This window comes from Grammomys surdaster, unplaced genomic scaffold (genome assembly GCF_004785775.1).
Source record: "Grammomys surdaster isolate TR1022 unplaced genomic scaffold, NIH_TR_1.0 1100, whole genome shotgun sequence".
Classification (NCBI taxonomy): domain Eukaryota; kingdom Metazoa; phylum Chordata; class Mammalia; order Rodentia; family Muridae; genus Grammomys; species Grammomys surdaster.
Window position 1 is genome coordinate 203047 of NW_021605519.1, and position 26533 is coordinate 229579.

At 45.4% G+C, this 26533-nt stretch overlaps 1 protein-coding gene across 1 annotated transcript in view; it reads right to left on the minus strand.

Annotated features, from left to right (window-relative positions):
* Positions 1 to 2879: 2879 nt before the first annotated feature.
* The window catches only part of LOC114634789 (EEF1A lysine methyltransferase 4), a 36151-nt gene continuing 12497 nt past the window's right edge, over positions 2880 to 26533 (minus strand). The window contains exons 3-20 of the mRNA XM_028783382.1: positions 17579 to 17665; positions 17095 to 17230; positions 16695 to 16910; positions 15747 to 15871; positions 15505 to 15651; positions 15284 to 15349; positions 11000 to 11188; positions 10099 to 10241; positions 9620 to 9734; positions 7980 to 8090; positions 6500 to 6598; positions 6322 to 6399; positions 5396 to 5499; positions 5109 to 5219; positions 4923 to 4990; positions 4580 to 4770; positions 4401 to 4496; positions 2880 to 3751 (exon numbers count right to left, since the gene is read on the minus strand). Coding sequence (XP_028639215.1) covers positions 3575 to 3751; positions 4401 to 4496; positions 4580 to 4770; positions 4923 to 4990; positions 5109 to 5219; positions 5396 to 5499; positions 6322 to 6399; positions 6500 to 6598; positions 7980 to 8090; positions 9620 to 9734; positions 10099 to 10241; positions 11000 to 11188; positions 15284 to 15349; positions 15505 to 15651; positions 15747 to 15871; positions 16695 to 16910; positions 17095 to 17230; positions 17579 to 17665 — 2259 coding nt within the window. The 3' untranslated portion in view covers positions 2880 to 3574. The remainder of the gene's footprint in view (positions 3752 to 4400; positions 4497 to 4579; positions 4771 to 4922; positions 4991 to 5108; positions 5220 to 5395; positions 5500 to 6321; positions 6400 to 6499; positions 6599 to 7979; positions 8091 to 9619; positions 9735 to 10098; positions 10242 to 10999; positions 11189 to 15283; positions 15350 to 15504; positions 15652 to 15746; positions 15872 to 16694; positions 16911 to 17094; positions 17231 to 17578; positions 17666 to 26533) is intronic.

Below are 26533 nucleotides of genomic sequence, written 5' to 3' on the forward strand. Positions count from 1 at the left end.
GTTTGTTGGTGGTTTGGGTGTTAAAACTTTTTTGTTCATGTAAATCTTGGGTTAAAAATCGAAACCGTGTCTAAAAAAACAAAAAAAAAAAAAAAAAAAAAAAAAGAAAAAAAAAGATTCTCCACTGGAGAACCATAATAGGCCCTTTGAGAGTGTGCTTATTTTTATAAAGTATTCTCTTCTAGCTTGATATTTCTAGAGTTTTACCAAGGGTAAGATCATGTTTCTTGGCAGACTTCCTTACTTTGGATGGGAATAAATTACCCAATGGGATAACACAAATGCCCTAGTATCGTTCATTTTCTCTTCTGCCTCAACACAACAATATATAACACAACTAATTCATCAACTTTGCAGGGCTGTTAAAGGTGAAGGTAACATACACTGAGGTCTATCTTGCCTTACTTTGAATACCAATCCCTGTGTAGTACTCCACAAAGAGGGTCTACCTGTTTTAACTCTGGGTCACTGCAACTATCTGCTTGTATGAGCGTCTGGGCTGGAAGACCTGTGTTCCATGGAAAAACACTTGTTGCTAGTAATGGTCCCACTCAGCATGGAGAATTTGACTGGCAGACAAATGCCTGCATTTGACTTAGGAGATTAACTGTTGGTGATTACGAGCCCCTGAGTCCCAAACATGTCTTTGGTACAGTCTGTTTTGTCTGATATTGAAGGACCTGGAATCTTTTTCCATTTTCCCCCACTCATAAAACAGAGATGGCGGCATTTCTTTCTGAGACAGAAAACTGCCTCAAGTTCTTATCTGTAGCTGAGGATAATCTTGAACTTCTGATCACTCTGCGTCCACATCATGCTGTTATTCTCAAATGAATGCATATCAAATAGACATCCTTGTAGAGTCAGCTGTCTTCTTCCACCTCTGTGTGGGTTCTGGGGCTCACACTCAGGTTAACCACTGGACCAGTTTGCTGGCCCACATTAGGGATCTTGTCTCATTATGTAGCCAAGTTGGCCATGAAATCACAAACAACCATGAGCCTCTGCCCCCCCTCAAGTACTGGGATTACAGGTACGTGATACTACTCTTGGCCTGATCCAGGTCTAAGGATGGTCCCTGCGATTAGGCATCAGGAAGGCAGAACTTTATAGAGCCAAGCATCTCACATGGTCAGTACACTCTAACATTACAATTCTTACCCACTGTCCAACAGACAACCTCCACACATTATTTATTAATATCTCTTTGAGTTCTGGAATTCGCGGAGCCCATCAATTCATTTTCCTCCAGTACGTGGATGAACCTAAGACCTCATTCATGCTAGGCAAGCAGTCTACCATTAAGCTACAGCCTTAGCCTTTTACATAATTTTAAGACAAGGTCTCACTAAGTTATTTAAATTGGCCTCTGACATATGATCCTCCTGCCTCTGCCTTCCAAATACATGGGATTAAAGGCCTGTATCATTATGCCTGGGTTGAATTTCCTTTTTGAAGTATTGAAGCTGAATGGTCTTAGAAACCATCTTACCCAACTCACTTATTTTACAGATTGCTGAGAAACCAAGACCTGAAGAGGGAATGAGCCTTGCCTATGTTATATGTTAGTGGACAACAAAAGCTGGCACCAGCACCAGTGCTCTAGACACCAAAGCTCTTCTTTGCCTAATACACTCTGCATCTACCCTGTGCTTACGCTTAGAGGTTCAGACCTGGCAGTGTGGCTAAGAGGTTCAAGACATCTTGTTTCCTTTGTTTGTAACGGCCTTCCCTTGTTAACCTGCTAGCACTTTCAGGTAACATGACATGGCCCCAGATGGGGACAGTCTGGTCCACTAAAAAACTGGGGCAAAACACAGATTATAGGCATAGCTAAAGGATCAGAGGCACCAGAGGCACTAGAAACAATTGTAGCAAGCCCTCACCTGATCCTTGCACACCTAACAAACTCACTCCTACTCCCACCTCCAGAAGCATCCATGTGATTGGAATCTTTCCACTGTTTTTCTGTCCTTCCTATTTTATAGATGAAGAAACTGAGGCTTATGGGGGCAGATAATAATCATCAGAGCCTCGGGTTCAAACCAGATTTCTTTGACTGCAGTAAAGTGGCTAGGGCTACATCATGGGAGCAGGGCACTATTAGAACACTGGGCCTGTAGGGACTGGATGAGCTTGTGAGGTTAGAAGTCAGTTAGCTGGGGGCTGGAGAGAGAGTTCAGTGGCTGCTCTACCTAAAGGATCTGGGTTCAATTCCCAGCGCCCACATGGAAGCTCACAACTGTCTGTAACTCCAGTTCCAGGGGATCTGACACCCCTACACAAACATAGATGCAGGCAAAACACCAATGTACATAAAATAAAATTAGATAAATTTTTTAAAAAGTGAAATAGCTGGAGTCATCAAAGGAAAGAAGACATTTTATCCACAGTGCCTGAGACACAAATAACTGGTGGCCAATATATCATTCAAATCAAAAGTAAATGTAAAGAACAATAAAGTTGGGTGTGATGGTGTACTCCCAGTAGTTTGGAGGCAGAGAGTTCAAAGCTAGCTTGATCTACATAGTGAGTTTCAGGCCACCAGGACTATTTACTGAGGCCCTGTCTCAAAAGCAACAACAAAAACAAACAAACAAACAAAACCAAGCTGACCTTACCCACTTACTCCCCAGCTTCGGTGACATGCTGGCCACAGAGGCAGTGGACAGCTGCAAACCCTTCCAGCTGTGATGCTTTGACCAGACAGACCTAACTGTGCTCCTCTCTCCACCTCTGTGTCCTTGGGCTTCAAATCTCAGCCCCCTATTTCTTCGAGTAAGTCAGTATGTAAATAATTACTAGTATATTGGAGCTGCTCAAATATTGGCAGGATGAGAGGCTGAATAAGGAAAAGAGAATTGAAGGAAGAGACAGGCTGACTGATAAGGATCTATTTATTAGTAATGAGCCCTATAAAAGCAAGACCACACCCTCCCAACCCTCTTCCCTGCAAAAATAAAGTCTTTCCTTTTTCTACTAGATCTGCTTTTCTGATTGGCCCAGGGACAATCAGTCATCCCTAAGGCTCACGCCTTGAGACACAGGGAACCAGCACCCACTGTACATACATAATTCTCCTCTCACCCAAGGGAGCCCTTGGTACTTCCACTTGTCTTCAGTTGGTCTGTCCTGGAGGGGAGCAGCAGTACTAGGAGGAGCATAAGGATCATAGGTGGGGGGCAGCCTGAGGGTGGGCTGAAGGGAGCTGAGCTCATCGTAGAGCACTGAGTATGACCTGGGGAGAGATGGGCATGCCCCAGGCATATCCTCTTGACCCCTCAAACTCCAAGCTTGGAGTCCAAACGAGATAGACTCATCACTGTGGGAACTGACACTTCTGCCTAGACTCCCTCCAGTGTGACACATGAAAGGATGTCACAGTGAATGGTGGAATCTCTGCTAGAGGCGCAAGCACCCCTAAAGCAGAGGCACAATGTGGTGGTGGTGGTGGGGTCTAGATTCATCTCACTTGTGGTGTGGAGAGACAACCATACCAGCTGATCTTCACTCTCTCCTTACTTGGAAGCCCCAGTCCCTGGCCACAGTTGCCCATTTCTTTCTCCACCCAGGTCTACCACACCTCACATAGCTGCCCTGGGTTCATGGGGGAGCCGACAGGGCAGCCGAAGTGCCGAAGGAAGTCTCGGGAGTTGGAGAGAGTACCCAGCACTCGGAAACGGGCAGGGCTGTGGGGGTCGGTCACCAGCCCCTCGTGAGAGCTCTCTGGTGTGCGGACCGAGCACCACACCTGCGGGCCAGGACAGACATGGGGACATATGGTGTCTAGTGTGGAGCTGAGCTAGGCCATAGCTTCAGCTGCAGCAGAGCCATCTTGGTCAGGAACCAACACTGCCCAGCTGGTGAGTTCAGGAGTTGTCAGGGACACTGCAGGAGGCTTGATCAGCTCCAAGGGAGGGGAACATGCCTCTTCAAACCCTTGAAGCCTTTAAAGAGCACCTGGACACTGCATAACCCAGCAAAAACCCAGCGTGGGTAGGGCTGTGGGGATAGGCTGAGTCCTTTAAGACGCCTTGCTGTGGTGTCGAGTAGTTGAAGAGGCCCAGTCTGGGTGCTAACTCTGCTACCCATTTTATTCCTGGGTAAGCCTTAACAAGTCATTGTGCATTCCCAAGCTATGGTTTCTTTCTCCACATTCCTCCATAGTGGAGCAATCATAGGAGGGAATGAACGCTTCTCCACATTCATTCCAATCAAGCCAATAGCCCTTCCCTTCCAAGGAAAATCCGATAGAAAATTTCCCTCTCCTCAAGGCTACCTTCATGGGCTCTGGACACCATGCTTTCTCTCAGTACACTTCCCTGATACCTTTCCTGTATGACCCCAACTTCTTCTAAAGGCATTCTCCCTTTGGAGGGAGTTCTCTCAAGGGGCCATACCTGAGCAAATCCCACGAAGAACAGCTGGTGATTGGTGAGCCCCACAGCAGGTAGCGGCTGCTCCTCCCCATGTTTCCTCAGCCATGCTTTGTAAGCCTGGGGGAATAATAGGTAGCAAGTCCACCAGCCCACGTCCCCAAGGACCCTTCTGCACAGTCTGGGGGACCTCGACCACTCACATTGTAAGCAGCCTTAAGACCCCCATTGTCGGCAATGTTTTCCCCCAGGGTTTGAAGTCCGTTGAGCCTCTCTCCATTGACGCGGTACTGGCTGTACTGTTCTTCCATGCAGGCTGTATGATTCTGGAAAGCCGTCAGTGACTCATTCTGCCACCAAGGACGCAGATTCCCTTCTTTGTCATACTCACGACCTGAGAAGAACTCATCTTTGCAACCAACCCACGGGTGGGGGAACAAAGACCCAAAACAACCCTAGTCTGAAGACACCAGGATCCCTAAGACTTGCTCCCAGTACCTCCATATACCTGTAGTGGTCACTGGAAACTCTAGAATGGGCCCCTACCTTGGTCATCAAAGGCATGTGTCAACTCATGGCCCATCACCACACCGATGCCTCCAAAGTTCAAGGCCCTAGTAGATAAGGAATCCTGAATAAGGACACACAGGACTATTTCCTGATTCCCCTCCAGCTCTTCTCCCAATTCACCCACATGGCCCTGGAACCCAAACCCTTCTGCCTCAGACACACTTTGGGTGGTTGTGAGCATAGAAGGGGGCCTGCAAGATGCCAGCAGGGAAGACGATTTCATTCTTGGTTGGAAGGTAGTAAGCATTCACAGTCTGAGGTGTCATGCTCCACCTAGGATAGGAAGAAGGAGGCTGAGGCTCCTCACTCTCCTTATGCTCCCCAGTCTGACAGCCCAGGCCTGCCCTGCCTGTCTCCTGCAAGGACCTTGAACCAACCCCTCCTCATCCCATCCCCTAAAGCCCTGGTCTACCTCTCTGGCTGCCCCACGCCTGCCCGTTCATTCTCACTGGTCTCGGCTGGGAGGTTTGCGGAGCTGGTCAGCCATCACCTTAGCTGAGAAGTTGTACAAATTCAACATGTTTTGGAAAAAAGAATCTTCAGAGACTTCATACTGCGGGAATAGTGGAAGGGAGAAAGCAAGTGAGAACATGCTGGGGAAGGGGAGAATCCCAGCAGGACCCTTCTGAGCAAGTTCTGTCTCCTCCACTGTAAGATGGATGAAAACAGCTAATTGACAGTATTTTAAAGGTACTTATGTTTCAAGGGCTGTTTTGTTGTTGCTTTTGTTTTGTTTTGAGACAGAGTCTCACTGTGTATCCCTGGTTAGCCTGGAACTTACTATGTAGACAAGGCCTTGAACTCAGAGTTCTGCTTCCTGAGTGCTGGGATTAAAATAGTGAGGCGCCACACTCACCTTTTAAAAAAAAAAAAAAAAACTTACATTCTTTTGTTCTTACAACCCTGTGAGGTAAGTTCTTTTTGTTTATTTCTTTTGTTTTTGTTTTCTAAGACTTTTTTTTTTTGTCTATTCCTGCTGTCCTGGAACTTCCTCTGTAGACCAGGCTGGCCATAAAATCAAAGATCCACCTGCCTCTACTTCCCAAATGCTGGGATTCCCAAGTGCACTACCACAGCCTAGCAAGGTGAGTACTAAAGTCCCATTTTACAGATGAAACTGAGGCCCAAAGATGTCCTGTCCAAGATTACACAGAAGTAGAAGCATGATCAACTCAGGCTGCACTTCAAACCCCGACCCTCATTAAAGCAATATTTTATTGCCAACTGGCCCACATCCAGCACAGTACCCATGCTTAGCAACTTAATTACTTGTATCTGCCTTCTCTCCTCAGTGCCTGAACTTCTATCCCTGACGCCAGGAGCAAGGCCAGAGCCCAGGGCCCTGAAGGTTAGTACTGTGAACAAAGGTACTCACCCCGTCATAAACATCATCCAGCTCTTTGGGCTCCAGGATGAAATCAGGGAAACCAATCATATCATAGATGGCATCCGCCTGAAGAGACCAAGGTAAGGGTTTCCCTCCTAAGCTCCCAGCAAAACTCAATGGGCTGTCGCCACCTCAAGATGGCGCCCCCGACACAGCCATGGCTCACTTTCTCCTTGGCTGCCAGCCGGGTCTTCTTGTCCATCCAAACCAAGTCTCCCAGGGTCTCCTCAAAAGCAGAGCGGATTTCACTGATCATCCCCTCGGCCTGCAGGGGAGGGGAGAGTCACAAGTCAGCCTCCTCTCCACTTACTGCCTCTTCACTCCCCATTCACCCCTAGGTTCCGTCCTGGTCTATCCAGGGCTCATGGATTATGAAGAGTCCTGAAGAAAGCCTGCCCAGCAGGGAGGGTGAGACCACCACAGGTGACATTATTGTTATTGTGGGTGGCATTTTTCTAAGTAATTAAGTAAACATCTGAATTGGCTGTTGGGTAAATTAATATAATATCTTCAAGTACTGCATTGTTCTTTATCTGGTTGTGAAGAAGATGCATGAACAGAATGAACAGTTGAAAACTGAGACCTCATCATTGGAAATCTCACCACACAGCTATCTTCCTTAACAGTCTGACTCTTCCTAGTGCTTTTCCTACCCCAGAAATTCAGACAAAATATGGAACTGTGTTATGCAATGTGTATATATTTTTGCAATCTACTTTTGTTCTGCTTTAAAATGTATCAGTAGGCCAGGTATGGGAGGCAGAGGCAGAAGCAGAAGCAGAAGAGTCATCACAACTTGGAGGCCAACATGGTCTACAACAGCAAGTACCAAGCTAACCTCAGCTCAGGGTTGGGTTTTTTGCTTGTGGGTAACAAACTTGTCAAAAATGTTAAAGGGCTCCAGATGCAATAATGTCATTTCCAACTTCTCTTTTAATCAAAAAATAAAAAAATAAAAATAAAATAAAAATAAAGCCAGATAGTTGTTTAATTTAAAAAATAAATTCTAGGTATCAGAAAGCTGAGGCAAGTTTTAGCCTGGAATTCATAGTAAATTCCAGGCCAACTGAACCATTTAAAAATGTGAGATTGTTAAAATTTTTTAAAGAAATAACTAATTTATCTTCAATTTAAATCCTATTATTTATTTTTCCTTTACTGCATAAATGGACATGTCAAGTCTCCCATAAATATCTAATATTTAATATTATTATTACCTATTGTTATCTATTAGTATTATTTTTGGTTTGCTTTGCTTTAGGTTTTTTGTTTGTTTGTTTGTTTGCTTATTTGCTTGTTTGTTTTTCAAGATAGGGTTTCTCTATGTGGCCCTAGCTGTTCTAGACTCACTTTGTAGACCAGGCTGGCTTCAAATTCACAGAGATTTGCCTGCCTCTGCCTCTCAAGGGCTAGAACTAAAGGCATGTGCCACCACACCTGGAAATTTTTTATAATTATAGGTAATACAAACCTAGTATAAGACTTTCTAAAATTACAGAAAACTGTAAGGAGCCCAACACCTCATGATCCCTCCACCCAATCTGCTGTTTAGCGAATTCCCTTCCCAATTGCTCTATGTATACACATAAATGACCAGCAGGTTTTTAAACAAATCAAAGGGTAGTTTTAGAAGCCTGAAGACTCACGATTTCCTTGCTTTGTCGGTCAAATGTGGCCTTCACAAAGAGCGAGCCCAGAGCGAAGCCAAGGGCATCATCTGTATTGGACATGCAGGTCTGCCACCTTGGGGTGCAGGACTGTAAAGAAACAAGGAGCAGGGTTCCAGAGATAGCAAGGTCTGACGGCCTCTCTCCCTTTCTGGGGCTAAGTCTCAGAGAGCTGGACAACAGCTTGGCCTAGCCTTAAGGAGCCATTTCTGCTTCAGATTCCAGAGATGTGTAAGGCAGTATCTCAAACTGCACTGGCCTCAGAAGCAAAGTTTCAATAGAAAGAGCTAGGTAAGCCACCTACTCCATTCCCTGTTCCTACTCCTGTTATTGTCCTAATAGCCCTACTTGACTTCAGACGTTTCTATCATCATCATCATCATCATTATTATGTTTACTTATTGAGGGGGGGGCACTCCGAAGTCAACCAAAAAGAGCTGTCATGTGGGACTTGGAGCTTGAACTCAGGTTATCAGGCTTGGTGGCAAGTGCCTCAGCTGTTCTAAGCTATCTTTTTTTTTTTTTTTTTTGTTTGGTTTTTCGAGACAGGGTTTCTCTGTGTAGCTCTGGCTGTCCTGGAACTCACTCTGTAGACCAGGCTAGCCTCAAACTCTTGAACTCAGAAATCCGCCTGCCTCTGCCTCCCAAGTGCTGGGATTAAAGGCATGCACCACCACCGCCTGTCCTATTCTAAGCCATCTTGCTGGCCCAAGATTAGCCATTTCTTTGCTCAGTTCTACAGTTCAGACTTCTATGCAATCAGTTCACTATACCTGAAACCTGGGTATCATCTCATTACCTCCCTTCCAATTCAGTCTCTCACTCTTTCTACTAGCTCAGCCTCATTGTCTCCTGTGTAATCTGTCACCATTTTTCCTGTTCTACAAAACTCATCACTCGGCAAACTCAGATTTCTTCACACATCTGCCAAGTTCCCTCATGGATATCCTGTGCCCACTTAACCAAACTCAGTCTGCTGCCCTGCTCTCAAACTCCTACTAGAACCCTGCAAACACACGGAGCTCCCCTGGGCCTCTGTGAACGTGCATGTGTGTTCTTATGCCTGAAATGCTCTTCTCCCCTGCTTTCTATGGCCTCCCCCACTTTGTTCCCCACATTGAGTGTACTGTCCCAACTTCTGCTTTATAACATAAAGGTTTTTCACTCCTTGTGAACAATTAACACCCTCAAAATATATGCATCTGCTTGTAGTTTTATTCCCCGTGCTTACTGAGGCCTCTTGAAATGAACAGCACTTGATCGTCTTCATCTTCCTCATCAAAGCTGTATGCTGTATATACCACATGCTGACATTAATTCAAACTAGCCTTGAGTGTTATTCATGTTTTACTGATCAGGAAATGGAGAGCCAGAGGAACTTGCTCACATACCCAAGGTGCCATAGGCCAAAATACAAAGGAACTAAGATTGGAAATCATGAGGGCTTGATTCCAAACTTTGTGTTTCATACCATGAGGAAACTGTTCCTGACACACTCAAGCAAGCAAGGAAAGGGAAAAAATTGTGGCTGCCCTGCTGTCATTTTCCCTAAAGGGAAAATGTGGGCAGGTATCCCCAGCTAGATTTAGTCAGAAAGGAAGCAGAGCCAAACAGCCCACCTTCTTGGTACCATAGAGGGTCTCCAGCAGCTTCTCCTGTGCAGTCTCAAAGCGCTGGTCAAGGCTTGAGGTCATCTTCTGCACCAGGTTCCAAATTAGGTAATTGTTCAGGATGCTATTTCCATATCAGAAATTAAGGAAAGACATGTGGGGAGCCCCTTCCCCTCCCCAGCCAGTCCCCAGGAACATGCAAGCTATGGATGTCCTGAGAGGTGTAGGAAAGTGGTCCTGAAGGCTCTTATTCTGGGGTGTAAGTCAGCTTGGAACAAGATAAGGGACTAGAGGTCACAAATGGACACCCTGACACTCTTCCCAGAGGAAGGGTCCACAGACATTTTAATCTGAAGTTTGGAAGATCCATGGTCTTATCACTCAATCTGTGTGCCAAGTCACTGTGGTTGGTCCTTCCAGAGATCTCCAGAGCCTTGAGCCCCCTCCACTCCCAATACCTTTTCCCTACTCCCATTCCCCAGTCACACCTTGGTTCTGTACGGTTGATGAGCTCGGACACCTGTTGTAAATACTCAGTCCCATATACCACCACAGGCTCAGAGTCACCCAACTCAAGTGGCGACAACAAGAAAGAAAGGAACTCCAACCAGTCCATGGAGGGTGCTAGAGTCTGAAAGCAGAAAGTCTTCAGGCTTCCCTGCCTTCTCACTGGGCTCCCAACAGACTCTTTCCCCCACTGATTTGCTATAGTCCAGGCATCTTTCCCATTGCCATAGCAACAGTTACTGGCTGTTTGGGGACCCCTTTCTGCAATAAATTCTTTTGCAAGGCTGAATGCCCTGCAGTCTGGAAGCCTAACCACTTATTATACAAGGAAAGCTACTATGTGTGATATTCAGCTTGGGCACAGAAATTCAAATATTTTCATGCCAGTTGATAAAACACCACTTCCCCAACACATCCCACATACCTGGCCTCTCCCTAGAATCTCCTTTTCTCTAGTCTTTCCATAATTCAACACCAAAAGGGCTAGCACAGGAGGGCACTAGGAGATACTTCTGATTATTTCGTAGATAGCTGATCTATTTGGTTTTTCCCTTGCTTGCTTGCTTACAGATATCTTCCTGCTTCAGTCTCCCAAGTACTAGGGTTACAGGTGTTAACCACTGTGCCTGGCTAAATATTTTAATGACAATCTTTTCATGTAGTCCCAGGCAACAAGAAAAAAACACTAACCGGTGGCCTTGAGAGGGGTGGCTTAAAATGTTTATCATTTTTCTTTCCAGGATAGTGACACACACCTGGAAGTGTATAGAAGCAGCAAACAGGGAGAGGACTGGTTGTCTCAGGAAGATAGGGACACTGGGTAGTCTTAGTCTTTATCAAGGACTGCCCTCTCCTAATGTCTCCAGCCCCTGCCTACCCCACCTGCAGCTCTGAGATGCTCATCTTGTGATAGATTTTCTCCTCATCACGCCGCTGGTCCTGGGGCACGGTGATGTTAGCCAGTTGTATCTCCAGCTCCAGAACCTGCTGCATCTGCTCCCGGATGGAGGCTGGCTGTCCACCCAGCAGCAGCCCCAGCTCCACCATGTAGTCCAGGTAGGCAGTGAGAACCTGTGAAAGCCCCAGTCATCCTCAAAGCGAGCGACAAGTTCTGCCTAAGGATGAGGTCTGCTCGGGCCCTCACCTCTTCCCACCATTTTGGCTTGATGTACCTTATGGAAATCTTAGCGACTGTTTACTTTCTGACCCATTGCTGACCACCGTCTGCCTAATTTACTTAATTACCTGTGCATTTATCATCTATTTCCCCTATGTGGATGCTGTTCCAATTATGTCAGCTGTTTACCACTGAATCCAAAGAGCCCGGATCATGGCCAAGTACAGAACTGGTCCCCTGTAAATATTTATCCAATGGATGGACTCCCATAGTGCTTTGCTTTCTTGTTTTCTAATGCCCTTTTAATTGCCCCAGTCCATCAGGGGCCATGTGGTTTTATTTGAACACCTGAGTAGATCCTGTAAAGAATCCACCCCCTTCAAGTCCCTTCTTCAAGTTTCTCATCCTAGCAGGTCTCATGTGCTTTCCTCTATCCTCCCAAGGGACAGGAAAGCACAGAAAAATAATATTTATACTGAACACTATGCATCCACTGATCAGATGTCTAAGGGATTTACATATAATGTATCTTGCCCCCACAGTAACACAGCAACTCCATAAAACCCATTTTAATCATGGTAGCACACCCTTTTAATCCCAGCACTTGGGAGGCAGAGGCAGGAGATCTCTGTGAACTGGAGGCCAGCCTGATCTACAGAATGAGTTCCAAGACAGCCACAACTACACAGAGAAACCAAAACAAAAACAAAAAAACGAACAAAAATCCATATTACTTCCAAGTTTCCTAGAGGAAACAAGCTTGAGAACATGAGGTTTGACTGGGTCAGAATGTGGGGGCCTGAGTACCACCTGGGTCCAGTACAAGCTAAGGTCACCTCAGTCCGGTCTGGTACCATCAGGACAAGGTCATCTGCTTTGTTCACCACTGGAATCTTGGGTTCAAGTCCAGTTCAAGTATTTGTTGAGGAAAGGGAGAAACCACGTGGATAGATGGTCAGCTCTGTTCAGCAGCCACCTCTGTGGCCCTTCTCCCCTCTTTTGAAGACAACTTTCCCCCCCCACACACTCTTTGTCACTGCTAGTTGGAAGAGTAGCAGCCTATGCCCCATCCTAGCTCCTAAGGGGAGACAGTTAACTGAGGACTCCAGACACACATTCTCACCCTACTTCCTTATCCTCAGCTTGAGACATACCCCTGAGATGTCCGTGAACCCTCTGCTTTCATAGTTTTCATCCTAACTCAGCCACTGCACTATGTCTTCCCCTATATTATGGAGAGATGCTTCCTGCCTAAGGAAACCAATAACACAATGAGAATCAAACCTAGGGCCTTTCCCAAAGCAACATGGTTCTTCCCTGCATTCTTCTGCGCATGCACATGCACACACACACATAAACACACAAGCACATGTGTAAGCATGGTCTGCCACTCCTGTGGGGTGAGAAGACAGCTCTGGAGAGTTGGTTCTCTCATGACACCCTGTGGGATCTTGGAGTCAAACTCAGCTCATAAGGCCTTTTGACTAGCCTACCTACCAGGCCATCTCTCCAGGGACCCATTTCCCTCTTTTGGGATAAAGCCTAAACTTAGCAGTTATGGTATATAGTCTTAGCACTCATGAGGCTGGAGCAATAAAGCTACTAAACTCCAAGAGTTAGGGCCAGCCTGGGATACACAGTAAGACCCTGTCTCAAAAACAAACAAACAAACAAATAAATAAATTCTACATTAGACCTATATACCTGTCCAGAAGGACTGGGCCACCTTCTCCTATTTCATTTCTTCTCTTTTTCAATCTGTCAACAGGCCGCTCACCTTCCTTCCTCAGAGCTTGTCAGGAGTGCTTCCTCTGTGGGTCTCTCTTCATCAGTTTCAGCCTACCCTCGCCCTCATTCAGCTCCTTGCATTTGGACTCAAATTGGGAACCTCAAGTTTCTCCTCTGTGATTGTCTGAACAACTGTGAATCACAATGCTTCATACTCTCTCCACCACTGAGAGAATAGCAGCAGCGTTCACGCTTGCCAGGAGGAGGGTTTGGCTAAGAAGTTCAGGAAATGTTCAGGAAGGAACAACCAGGACTCTCCAGTTGGTCTACTCTACTTCCACAGCCCTTCCCACCTAAGCATCTCCTTTTCCTGTCTCCCACGCCTTCATCTCCATTTTCAGGAGATGTGCCCTTGAGCTTCTGGCTCATCTCCAGCACTCCTCCAGCCTCCACAGCTGCATCCTGACCTCTCGTCCATGAGAGATTCTCACACACTGCCTATCTATTCCAAGGAGGAGCGTAGGCTTGTACCCCACCCCTCAAACCTCTGCCTCTGTCTGTAAAAAAAACAAACAAGGAATCAGCAACACTCATCAATTACAACAAACAGGATTGCTGAATATGAAACACAGGCCTGGTGTCAAAGTCACTCCTTGTCCTGTGACATCACACTGCCTCCTGGTCCCCAAGTTTTCCAGTCTGGTTCTTCTACACATAGCACCCCTAAGGCCCACCCCTTTTCACCACGACTCAGCCTTATAGCTTTGATCACCTCTCTCCTCTTCTAACATCCAATAACTAGCAAGCTACGATTCAGCTTGTTAGATCTTGTAAATTCAACTTCTTTTCTTTTTTGTTTTTTTTTGTTTGTTTGTTTTTGTTTTTCGAGACAGGGTTTCTCTGTATAGCCCTGGCTGTCCTGGAACTCACTCTGTAGACCAGGCTGGCCTCGAACTCAGAAATCCGCCTGCCTCTGCCTCCCAAGTGCTGGGATTAAAGGCGTGCGCCACCACTACCTGGCTGTAACCTCACCTTCTTAACACTCACCTTCGCAACTTCCTTGCCTGGACTCTTAGATCTAAGATCCAGGCACTGTGGAGATTCTTGTCTCCAGGTTCTCTTCCCTGCATCTTCTCCTTACCTCCAGACAAACTGGCTTCCCAAGGCACTGCTAACAACCTCTCCAGCCCTGCTCTGGAAGCTGGGGGTAACTCTTTAGGGACTGCAGAATAAAGCTTTGAAGCATTCAAAACCTTCCCTATAACCAGCCAATGACCACCTTCTAGTTTTCCGTGTGCTCAGGAGCACATCTTGCCAAAGCACACTTCTTGTTACATTCCAAGCACATTTTAGCCTTTCTGGTTTCAGCTTTTTGCTCAACACGTCATCTCTGTAGAGAATGCCCTCTTTGGCTCCCTGGACCCTTCCTTTCTCATGGTCCAAACACACCAAGCTTTTTTCCTTTTCAACACTTGCTTAACCTGTCTCTACATAGGATGAACTCTGTTGATCTCTGTTGTGGTCTTTATTATTATTATTATTATTATTATTATTATTATTTTATTACTTTATTTATTTATTCATTCAGTCTTTCACGCGCGCATGTGCACGTGTGTGTGTGTGTGTGTGTGTGTGTGTGTGTGTGTATGTTTGCATGAGTGTAGAGGTCAAAGGAATCTTGCAGGAGACAGTTCTCTTGTTCCATCACGTGCGTCTTATGGATTGAATACAGGTCAACAGGCTTGACAGCAAGTGTCTTTTTTACCTGCTGAGCCACGGTGCTGGCCCAGATCTTTGCTTTTATAGGGCCCAACTCAAACCTGATCTCCTAAGGAAATCCCTAGATGCCTGCATTTCACTAGAGTCTCAAACACCTTTTGAAATTTTTTCTCAGATACCTAGATCCACAGACTTTCTGTGACAGTGACTCTGAAACTCATATCTCAGATTTTTTTCCACTGCATCTGGCATACAGTAGGTACTCATGAAAGTCTTCCCAGGGCTGGGGATGTAGCTCAATAGTAGAATACTTGCCTAGCATATGTGAGGCACTGGGTTTGATTCTCCACACCACAAAAATAAAGAAAAAAGATTTCCTGTTAGAATAATAGGAAGAAAGGAAGGAGGGAGAAGGAGGAGGGTGAGGAGGAAGAGGAGGAGAAAGAGGAAAAAGAGGAAGAGGAGGAGGAAGAAAGAATAGACAGCTTGCTAGGCAGCACAGTGGGCTCACCTTCTTCATCCTGACCCTAGGCAAAAAGTAAAGTATTATAGGGATTAGCCAGCTCAGCAGGAACGGGATAAGGTACTAGGATGTGCCTTACTTTCTCATTGGCAGTTCTATTTAGGTAGTAATCTCGAGAGGGCAGAAAAAGTCCAGACTGGTCCACCTGCAAGAGCAAGCCATAAAGGTTAGTCTCCCTCCTACTTTGAACCGGAGACTCTTGTGCATGGGGTTGGGGGGTGTTCAGCATGTCTGTCATAGGAGAGGGGAATCCTGGTTTGACAGTTTCCATGAGTCCCTTCCCTTTTCCCAGCCAGGCACCTGGATGATATTGCTGTTAGAACTCTTAGAATCAGCACTGACGTAGACGGTGAAGAATGGGGTGGCTCTATAGGTCCCCGCTACTGCCTTTAGCACTTCCATGAAGTTGTCTTCATCCCAAGGCCCTGTGATGTTCCAACCACCAATCTGAGTAGAGATCATAAGTGCAGTCTCTAGTACAGGGATAATCAAAGCTTCCTTGTCCCTCCTCCTCTTGCCCACGGCCCACCCAGTGCTCCTGCCTTGTCAATGAGGTCTTGAAGTGGCTTGGCTCCTAGTTTCTCAATGCGCTCCAACTGTAGGCAGGAGAGGTAGAAACGCCGTGTCTTCCGCTCAGCATCACTGCTGGAATTGAAAGTGGTATTTTCTGCAATAAATAGAATACAGGATAGGATCCAGGGTGCAGTTACATTAACTGCTGCCAGAGAACCTCACTCCTTCACTCCTCTCCTGGCCCACTTATATATGTGTGTATTTTGTGGGACTGAAGATTGAATTTAGGACCTTTCACACGCTAAACAAGCACTCTCCCACTGAGCCATATACCCACTCTTCTTCTTCTTTTGGTAAAGTTGAAAATAGGGTCTTAATAAGTTGGCCACACTTGTTTCGATCTTCCAACCTCCTGCCTCATACTCCTGAATAGTTGAAATTATCAGCATACATTAACAGCTAGCCCTTTCAGAGGAAGTCTCACTGTATAGCCTGGGTTTGGCCTAGAACTTACTACTTAGACCAGGCTAGCTGCAAACTCATAGAGATTGACCTATTTCTGCCTCCCTACTGAGTGCTGAGATTTTGAAATAGGGTCTCACTATGTAGCTCTGGCAGTCTTGAAACTCACTCTGTAGACCAGGCTGGTTTAGAATTTATAGAGATCCATCTGTCTCTATCTCCTGTGCTGGGGTTAAAGGTGTGCACCACTCAGGAAGACTGAAAGAGCAAACTGGCTTTCCATCCTCTGTTTGTAGAGACCCTCAAAGAAGCCCATGCTATTCTACCCCAGCTAGCCCAGCTCCAGTCACTAAGCCTTCCTGCTGTCTGCATACCCTCCCTGAAGAGCTTCACAGAATGATCCACCTAGTTCTGCACTTGTGGATATTTACTGAGTAGCCATTAAGTGCTAAGACCATGTGTTAGATAGGAAGCTTTTGATTGGCATAGCATGCTTGACAGCCTTCGCTCCTCACCTAGTAGGTGCTTCAGTATGGCCTGGTTCTGGTCCCAGAGGCTGTTGAAGGTATTCCAGCGAGAACGTCCATTGGGTAGAGGATTTCTTCGAATCCAGCCTCCACAGGAGAACTGGTAAAAGTCCTGACAGGGGCTGACCCCACGGTCTAGAGACTCTAGGATTTTTCCAGCCACTCGAATACAGGCTTCTGTGATACAGGTGCTATGGGCTGGGTCTGTGGCAGGAGACATGGTGGAAGGTAGGAGACTGTCAATCGGGTGGAAGAGGCAAAACCTTTTGAGAAGCCCATGACAGCAGGAAGTTGGAAAGGCTAGCCCCAAAAAGAAAAATATTGAGAGGCCTTTCAGTTTTTGGCCCCCCTAGTTATGAGGGCTGCCAACAGGTGTGAACCCACCTACCTCTGTGGTACTGGACCCACAGAGCCACGAGGCAGCCCAAAAGAAGGGCAGCCAACACTAGAATGAGGCCTGCCAAGACCAGCTCCAAATGTGTATGTGAACCAAAGACTTGTCTTGTCCTCTTCTGGAATCCCACCTGGGGAACACAGGACAGGAGCAGTTGAGCTGCATCGCAGGGACCCAAGATCGCAGAAGTCCTCCCAGAAAGTAAAGATATGAAGAAGGTACAGCCGGTTTCTAGAGTCATGGAGCAAATAGCTAGTGGGGTTAACGTCAGGGCCCAAGAGCAAAGAGGCAGGTGGAGCCTGTTTTGTGCAACGTCATGGTTTTGAGATGCCTCACTATAGTCCTGGCGCAGAGGCCAGAGATGGAGTGGAAACTGGGACAAGTGACCCACCAGAACAGCCCACACCACATAGTTATGGTAGGCAGGCATCAAGCCGAAGGTGAGGCCTGATGAGAAAAGTGGAACCCCTTTGCCCACCTCCAGTGAGTCCCGGGTGGCCCTGCCTTCTACTGTAATCTCTGGTGATTCTTCATCCCGAAGCTTAGCTCGTTTGTAATCCACCATCTGCAAACAGTTCAGGAGCACCAACTGAGGTCGGGCAGCTAGGCCTTTTAACCAAGGCCCTGTTCGGGTGTCCTTCTCTGGGCCGGCTTCCTCTTTCATGCAGAGGGGGCCCTTCCCCGGTTGCCAGACTCTCGGACTGGGGTCTGCCCTGACACCATCCCTCTCCAACCCGCAAAAGAAGCCCCACCTCTGAGGCAAGCGGAGTCCCTGCCAGACGCTGCCAGCTCTCTCACACCCGCCCCCCACACTTTGTGCCCTCTCCACCCGGGTCCTCTCCTCTGGAGCCCATGGCCATCACTCACACTGCCTCCGCCACCCAGCTCCTGCAGCGCGACGTTCATGGTGGAGTGGAGCAGGGCCGGGCCGCGCCTTAGGGCTGGGCGAGGTTGGCCCGCCCAGGAACTACGGCCCAGGCCACCCGCTGAACCCTGCCGCAGCCCTCCATCACAGCCACTGCTGCAGCCCCCGGCTTGGCCGCGGCGGCCCCTGCTCCCCCACCCAGCGGCGCGCCCGGGGGTGGGAGCGAGGGGGAGGGGCGGAGCGCGCGCGGCTCCACGCCAGCATCAGCGCCCAGACCGCGTTCCGTGCAACCGCTCCTCTCCATCAAGCCTGATAGCCCCTCAGGCAAACCACCCATAATTTGCTTTCATTTGATTGAGGCCAAATCATTTTTTTACCCGGACTCTCCAAATTTCAAGCCTCCAATACTTTTCAACACCGTAGAGGAATCACGTCCCTGCGAGGAACCTCTTAGCTTAGCAGTCTGTCTGTCTGCAGGGTCTTTTTTTTTTTTTTTTTTTTAACAGCAGGAACACTTAGAAGCCACAGGCTGTTCACCTCTATACAGGTGTCCATAGGAGATCTACAACAGCACACAGACTCCAAGCACAAGTGCACACAGAGAAACTCAGCAGCAACTATCCTGAAGATTCACAATGTCTATCCAGAAAAGCCCACTGTCACTGGGACACACACAAGCACATACCAAGTGTTAGGGCAACATGCACTATACACACAGCTCACACTAATGCTTTCTTACACATTGCTTCAAGATGGCACTTTTACTATCCAAGATAATTGCTGTCATCAGATCATCTCATAAAGAGAGGGTTACAGATGGTGACAAATTGGCAGGGAAAAAAACAGCCATGCACAGATATTTAAAGAAAAGACATGCTAACACTTCCAACTCAGGAAGGCAAACGATTTTATTTGGGAGGTTTACAAGAGGAGAAAAAAAAAACACCCAGCAATATTTAACTGAAACGCAACAGTGTGGCATCCATGCATCGGCCATCTGCCTTCCATATTGTCATTCCTTAAACAGGCAGAGGAGTGTTACCGTCTGTTGCGCCAAGGAGTGCCTCATGTTTTTTACAGTGCTGAGGAGGGAACTGGGACACCAAAGCACTGCCTCCTCTTCCTCTCTCTAACCACACCAAGAGAATACAAAACCGTGATCTGAGGAAGCCTTAAGTAGTGGCAATGGATACTCATTTATTGATTCGCACCTAAGTTCTCAGACATCTTATTGCAAGTGGTGCTAGCGTGGGCTATTCTTGAGGCTGAGAAATGACGCAAGATAAATGGATTTGGCTGAGAAGTGCTAGACTGCTTCCTTAGGCACTTTTCCATCCCCAAATTGCATGTTCTCAAACAAGACAGAGTACAGTATCATTGTTAGGGTGAACAATTCTGGATTCAGACTCAGTTTATCCATCTGTAAAATGGAAATAAGAGTAGTATTCAGGCAGTGGTGGCACACTCCTTTAATTCTAGCACTGGGGAGGCAAAGGCAGTTGGATTTCTGAGTTCAAGGCCAACCTAGTCTACAAAGTGAGTTGAGTTCAGGGCAGCCAGGGATACACAGAGAAACCCTGTCTCAAACAAACAAACAAACAAACAAGCAAACAAAACCCACAAACAACAGCAAAAAGGTAGTATCTACCTCAATGTGTGTTTCTAGAATTAAACAAAACAGTGCATGGAAAGTGACTGGCATATAAAGAGTATATTGTGATTCAATTTTTTTTTTCAGATGCTGGGTATTAATCAAGGGCCCAGCACCTGCTAATAGGTATCCTACCTCCAGATTATTTGGGACCTTCAAAAGATTATTTGGGGGCTGCATTGATGGCTCAGCAGTTAAGAACACTGGCTGCTCTTCCAGAGGACCTAAATTCAATTCCCAGCAGCCACATGGAGGCTCACAACCTTCAAATTTCAGGAGGTCTAACACCCTCTACTGGGCTCCGTAGACATTGCACATGACTCACAGACATTACACATAGACAAAAACAGCCATACATATAAAATAAGAATAAATTAAAACTTTCACATAAAATAAAAATTCAAATAAAGCCGGGCAATGGTGGAGCACGCCTTTAATCCCAGCACTTGGGAGGCAGAGACAGGTGGATTTCTGAGTTCGAGGCTAGCCTGGTCTACAGAGTGAGTTCCAGGACAGCCAGGGCTACACAGAGAAACCCTGTCTTGAAAAACCAAACCTAAATAAATAAATAAATAAATCTTTAAAAAAAATTGGTGCTAGCACTTGGGAAGCAGAGTCCAGTGTACCTGTGTGAGCTTAAGCCAACCTGGTCTACATATTGAATTCCAGTCTAGCCAGGCCTACATAGTGATGGAATTCATCTAAATAAATTACTACTATCATTTAAAAATATGTATGTGTGTATGTATTTGTGTTTGTGTATATGATATGTTGGGGGGGGGACAGGGGCACACAGGAGGAGGTCAGGAAACAACTTGTATGAATTGGCCTTTTCCTTCCTCCATGTGGGTTCCTGGGATCAAACTCAGGTCAGCAGGCTTAGCAGCAAGTGCTCTTACCCACTGTGCTATCTCACCACCCTGTTGTTGTTGTTGTTGTTGTTGTTGTTGTTGTTGTTATTAAGGGAAAGCCTCACTATTCTTCTGTCTCGGTCTCCTTAGTAGCTGGAATTAACAAGCCTGCCTGATCTTAATTTATTTTTGTTTTTATTTTTTGAGACAGGGTTTTTCTGAATAGCCTTGGCTGTCCTGGAAACTCATTCTGTATACTAGGCTGGCCTTTAATGCAAAGATCTTTCTGCCTCTTGAGTGCTAGGATTAAAGGTGTGTGCCACCACTGCCCACCTTTGTTTGTTTGAGACAAGGTTTCACTATGTAGCCATGGCTGGTCTCCAACTTGCAGGGATCTCCCTGCCTCTGCCTTCCAAGTACTGGAATTATAAGTGCACACCACCATGCCCTGGTATTTTAACTATTATTATCATCATCCAAGACCTATAGTAGAGTAAACTAGTAAGGCTGGAGGAGGTGCTCTAGTCCTCTGACAGTGGAGCAGGCTAGGTTCCCCAAGCATCAAACTTTCACATCTTGCCATACTGGAGCCTGAAGTAGCTATCTACTTAGGACAAACCTCTGGCTCGCTCATGCTCACTCTAGTGACAAGATGGCATCACAGCATTCATCCCTCAACTTCACTTCCAAAATACAGTAAAGAAAACTCAGCACTTAGGAGTCAGGTGACGTGGCATATGCCTGTACTTGGAAGATGGGGGCAGGAAGGCCATCAGTTCAAGGTCATCCTCAACTACACACTGAGTTTGAGGCCAGCCTAAGATATTATAGACCCTGCCTAAGAAAGAAAAGGAAAGGGAGGAAAAATGGGAGAGAGAGACCAGAATAAGTCAGATCAGGTGGAGCAGGTCTGTAATCCCAGCTACTCAGAACCAGAAAGATAACAAATTTAGAGGCTGCCTGGGGATCCTGGGCAATTTGGTGAGACTATGTCACAAAGCCAAAGAAGAAAAATGTTTGGGATTCAGTAGTAGAGTATTTGTATGAGGCCCTAAGTTCATCCCTCAATTGTTGGGGTAATCTTTTTTTTTTTTTTTTTTTTTTTTACTTTGTATGAAGGTGTGTTTTTGTATTTTCAATTTTCAATTCTGTATCTGCAGAGAGCTAAGTGCTGGCAGGATTTTGATATTGTCATTTCTATTTTCCAGCACCAAGTTTTCTGCTTTGTAAATATTTGTCCTTCCTCACTACCTAAAGGCAGTCTAGAATTGTATCCAAGGTTGTCGTGCTGCTAAACGACTGTAATACAGATCTGATGGCCAGTAGCTGGGCAGGAAGTGATGGGGCAGAACTTCCTGGCAGAGAATGATATAGGAGAAGAAAGCAGAAATGGAAGATTAGGAAGCAAACATGAAGGGGGGTAGCTAGACCTCAGTGGAGCAGAGAGGTGTCCAGCTAGCCTCTTGGTGGGTTGGAGGCTAGATGGTAGGGTTAAGTTAGGTGAGCCAGATGAGAGACTGACTGCTCAAGCAAAAAGCATAAGCATTAAACTACAATAGAAGTCGTGTGTCATTTTATTCATACCATAGGCAGGTTCAAGAAAGCCTGCCTATATTGAAAGGCAAGAAAGGGAGCGAAACAAAACCCATCAAGTATATTCAGCACTTTAGTTTGTGTGCCATTGTTGTTGTAATTTTGAAAATGGTCCCTGTAGGTTCATATATATGAATACTCAGTCCATTCCAATTGGTGGGATTGTTGGGGAAGGACTAAGAGGTATGGCTTTGTTGGAAGAGGTGTATCACTAGGGCTAGATTTTTTTTTCAGTTTTAAGTGGAGTTTATAACACTAAGAGATAAAGGGTTGTTAACAAACACAGTAACAAATGGACATCTGATGATTGGTATGAGGCATTATCCTGTACACGTCATATTTGTGTATCCTCAGTGCATAGCATTTACACACAGAGCCACTGCTGCACAGCACAAGAGTATCTGAAGAGGCTGAATCAGGGTAAGGCTGTTTTACAGACTGGTATTTTTTAGTATATATATTCTATATGAAAACAGATCAAGGCCGGGCGGTGGTGGCACTCGCCTTTAATCCCAGCACTTGGGAGGCAGAGGCAGGCGGATTTCTGAGTTCGAGAGTTCGAGGCTAGCGTGGTCTACAGAGTGAGTTCCAAGACAGCCAGAGCTACACAGAGAAACCCTGTGTCGAAAAACCAAAAGAAAAAAGAAAAAAAAAAAAAGAGGAAAACAGATCAAACTTTTGAACTGGCAGGTAGAAGGCAACTCTGCCAAATACTAGAGTAAAAGCCCCCGTGTAGTGCACAGATCCACCCCTTCCATCTGCATGCATGGCACATTAACAGTAATGTTTTGTTTTGTTTTGTTTTGTTTTGTTTTGTTTTGTTTTGTTTTTTTCGAGACAGGGTTTCTCTGTGTAGCCCTGGCTGTCCTGGAACTCACTCTGTAGACCAGGCTGGCCTCGAACTCAGAAATCCGCCTGCCTCTGCCTCCCAAGTGCTGGGATTAAAGGCGTGCGCCACCACCGCCCGGCAACAGTAATGTTAAATGAACATATTGCACAAATTTTCTTTCTTTCTTTTTTTTTTTTGTCTTTGTTTTTCAAGACAGGGTTTCTCTGTATAGCCCTGGCTGTCCTGGAACTCACTCTGTAGACCAGGCTGGCCTCAAACTCAGAAATCTGCTGCCTCTGCCTCCCAAGTGCTGGGATTAAAGCTGTGCGCCACCACCACCCAGCTGCACAAATTTTCTAAAACTAAACATATAACTTGTAACCTACTTTTATTTTTAAAGCTGAAACATTTGATGCTGCCGGTAAACTCCACTTAAGTTTATAACCTGTGCCACAGCAAAGAATGGTGATGCTATTTAATTCAACTACCTTTTTACAATTATGGCAAAAACGTCTACGAGGAATTACAGAGGACTTGGGATGTACGGGGCCCCACTGTAAGCCTTCTTAAAGGTGATGCCTTCAAGTCATTTCAGACACGTAAGCTGCTGCACATCCAAAAAGTCTAGGAAAGCATTTCAGAAACACGGGAGAGATTACCTACAGAATGCATTTCAGGCTAATCGTGAATACTGTCATAAATAAAGTTTTAATTAGGACTCAAAACCCTTTCAGTCATAGCAATTTTTGTCAAATTCTATGGGGATGGTAACTGAAATAAAGTAAGGAGAGTATGCATAACATATATATATATATGGCGCCATTTTTCCATTTCCAATGACTACACCATAAAATGTAAGCAAGGCTTCTCAAAAACACTGAAACATTCAAAATCAAAATCCTCATTCAGACCTTCACATTCCAAAGGAAAAATATTAACAGTGCAACATAGGGCTAGATTTTGAGGTTTTAAAATTTCACACTGTTCCCAGATAGCTCTCTCTCCCTCTCTCTGCTTCCTGCTTATGGACTGTAATCTCTCAGTTACCACTCCAGCACCATACCTGTCCACCTGCTGCCATGCTTCCCACCATGATGGTCATAGACTCTCGTTAAACCCTACCTTCTGTAAGTTGCACAGGTCATGGTGTCTCTTCACAGCAATAGAAAAATAAGCAAGACAATTAACTGTTCTAGATGTGTTACATATATGGGCTCATCCATCCTGTGACATCCTTGTGAGTTAGGACTGAAATCCAGGGCTTCTGACTAGTTTCTGGAAAGCAGATTAGAAATGTGAATTAAAAGGAAGCCAGGAGCTGGGCAGTGGTGGAGCATGCCTTTAATCCCAGCACTTGGGAGGCAGAGGCAGGTGGATTTCTGAGTTCAAGGCCAGCCTGGTCTACAGAATGAGTTCCAGGACAGCCAGGGCTACACAGAGAAACCCTGTCTCGAAAAAGCAAAAAAAAAAAACAACAACAACAACAAAAAAAAACAAAAAGGAACTGCTCCTGATTGCATTTTAAGTGCTATTTGTTAGAGACTTGGACAAATTTCTGTTCTCTATCATCTTCCCTCTATGTTTCTGTTTCTGGTTTTTTTTTCTATTCTATTTCCTCCTTTCTCTATTCTTCCTTTCCTATATATCATTATATCTTTCATTTATTTGTTTGTAATATAGTGTTATGATGTAGTCTAGGCTGTTCTCAAACTCCCTATCCTTCTGCGTCAGTGTCCAGGTTATTTGGTTTAACAGATATACACTACCAAGCCTGGCTTCCCTCTCTACCCTCTAGTCTTCCTTTCCATTAATTGGTTTTAAATGAATGGAGAATGGACAGACACTTCACTCCTAAATTACAAGGACAGTGTGGTCATGACAATATAAAATACTAATGGTCAATACTGACAAAGATGGGGAACATGGTTACCTTCATGTACTATTGTTAGCTTAGACATTGAGATATCCTTCCTATTCAGAAGGTCTACCTCTAGGAAAATTTATTCAAAAGATGTTGGCATCAAATAGCTTTTGATCCATAACAAACACCACTACGTTTAATGGGTCAAAGTAAGAACTAAATCAGGCGGTGTTGACACACACCTTCAATCCCAGCACTTAGGAGACAGAGACAGGTGGATCTCTGTGAGTTCAAGGCCAGCCTGCCTACAGAGTGACTTCTAAGACAGCCAGGGCTACACAGAGAAGTTCTGTCTCAAAAACCAAAGTAGGTAAGTAGATAGATAGATAGATAGATAGATAGATAGATAGATAGATACATACATACATACATACATACATACATACATACATACATAGATACATAGACAGACAGACAGACACACAGACAGACAGACAGACAGACAGACAGAGTAAGAACTACTATTTTTCATGTTCTGTGGTTTGGCCAGATGGTTCCTCAGGTCTGGGACTAGTTGGTCTAGAATACTTAGGTGTTCTCATTTGTTTTGTGGGCTTCTGTTGGGATGACCAAACTCTTTGTCCTTACTCTTCTTCCAGTAACCATGCTATGTCAAAATAGCAAAAAAAAAAAAAAAAAAGAAAGAAAGAAAAGAAATACTGAGTTACTGTTAGTCATCCTTAAAGCTTACATCAACAACAAATGTGGTCAATCATGCCTTTGTACACAGCTGTCTTGCAGACCTTTGCTTCACCACATTTCCTAGTGTCCTCACAGGGCAAACATGTCCTCTGGTCAAAGTTGGATTCAGGAATGGACAAATAGACTCTGTATTGGGGAAGCTACAAAATATTGGCTTTTTTTCCTACAACATTTGTTCATTACAGTGCTATTTATAATACCCCCCAAAACAGGGAGGAAATTATGTATAAGTATAGAGGGCTTGCTGAATAACTCAAACATACATATAATGGTACACTGTGCAACACATGCAAATGATAGAAGAGGAATAAATGGGGAGCTGGAGAGATGGCTCACTGGTTAAGAGCACTGAATGCTCTTCCATAGGTCCTGAGTTCAATTCCCAACAACCACATGATGGCTCACAACCATCTACAATGGGGTCCTGATGTCCTCTTTTGGTATCTGAAGACAGCTACAGTATACTCATATACATAAAATAAATAAATATTTTTTAAAAAGAGAAATTGCCGCCGGGTGGTGGTGGCGCACGCCTTTAATCCCAGCACTTGGGAGGCAGAGGCAGGCGGATCTCTGAGTTTGAGAGTTCGAGGCTAGCCTGGTCTACAGTGTGAGTTCCAGGACAGCCAGGGCTACACACAGAGAAACCCTGTCTCGAAAAAAACAAAAACAAAAACAAAAACAAAAAAAAACAAAAAAAGAAAAGAAAAAAAGAAAAAAATCTCATTGTATAAAACAAAATTGTAATAACTTCATTTGTTTGTTTGTTTTGTTTCTTTCTTCTCCCCTCTCCCCCCAGACAAGGTTTCTCTGTGTAGCCCTGGCTGTCCTGGAACTCACTCTGTAGACCAGGCTGGCCTTGAACTCAGAAATCCACCTGCCTCTGCCTCCCAAGTCTGGGATTAATAGCTACCATGTCTATACACTTGTTAATTTATCTTTACAACACTCTAATAAAATATATTTTGCTAATATAATTTCCCTGTATTGCAGATAAGGAACCTAAGATATTGGGAAACTT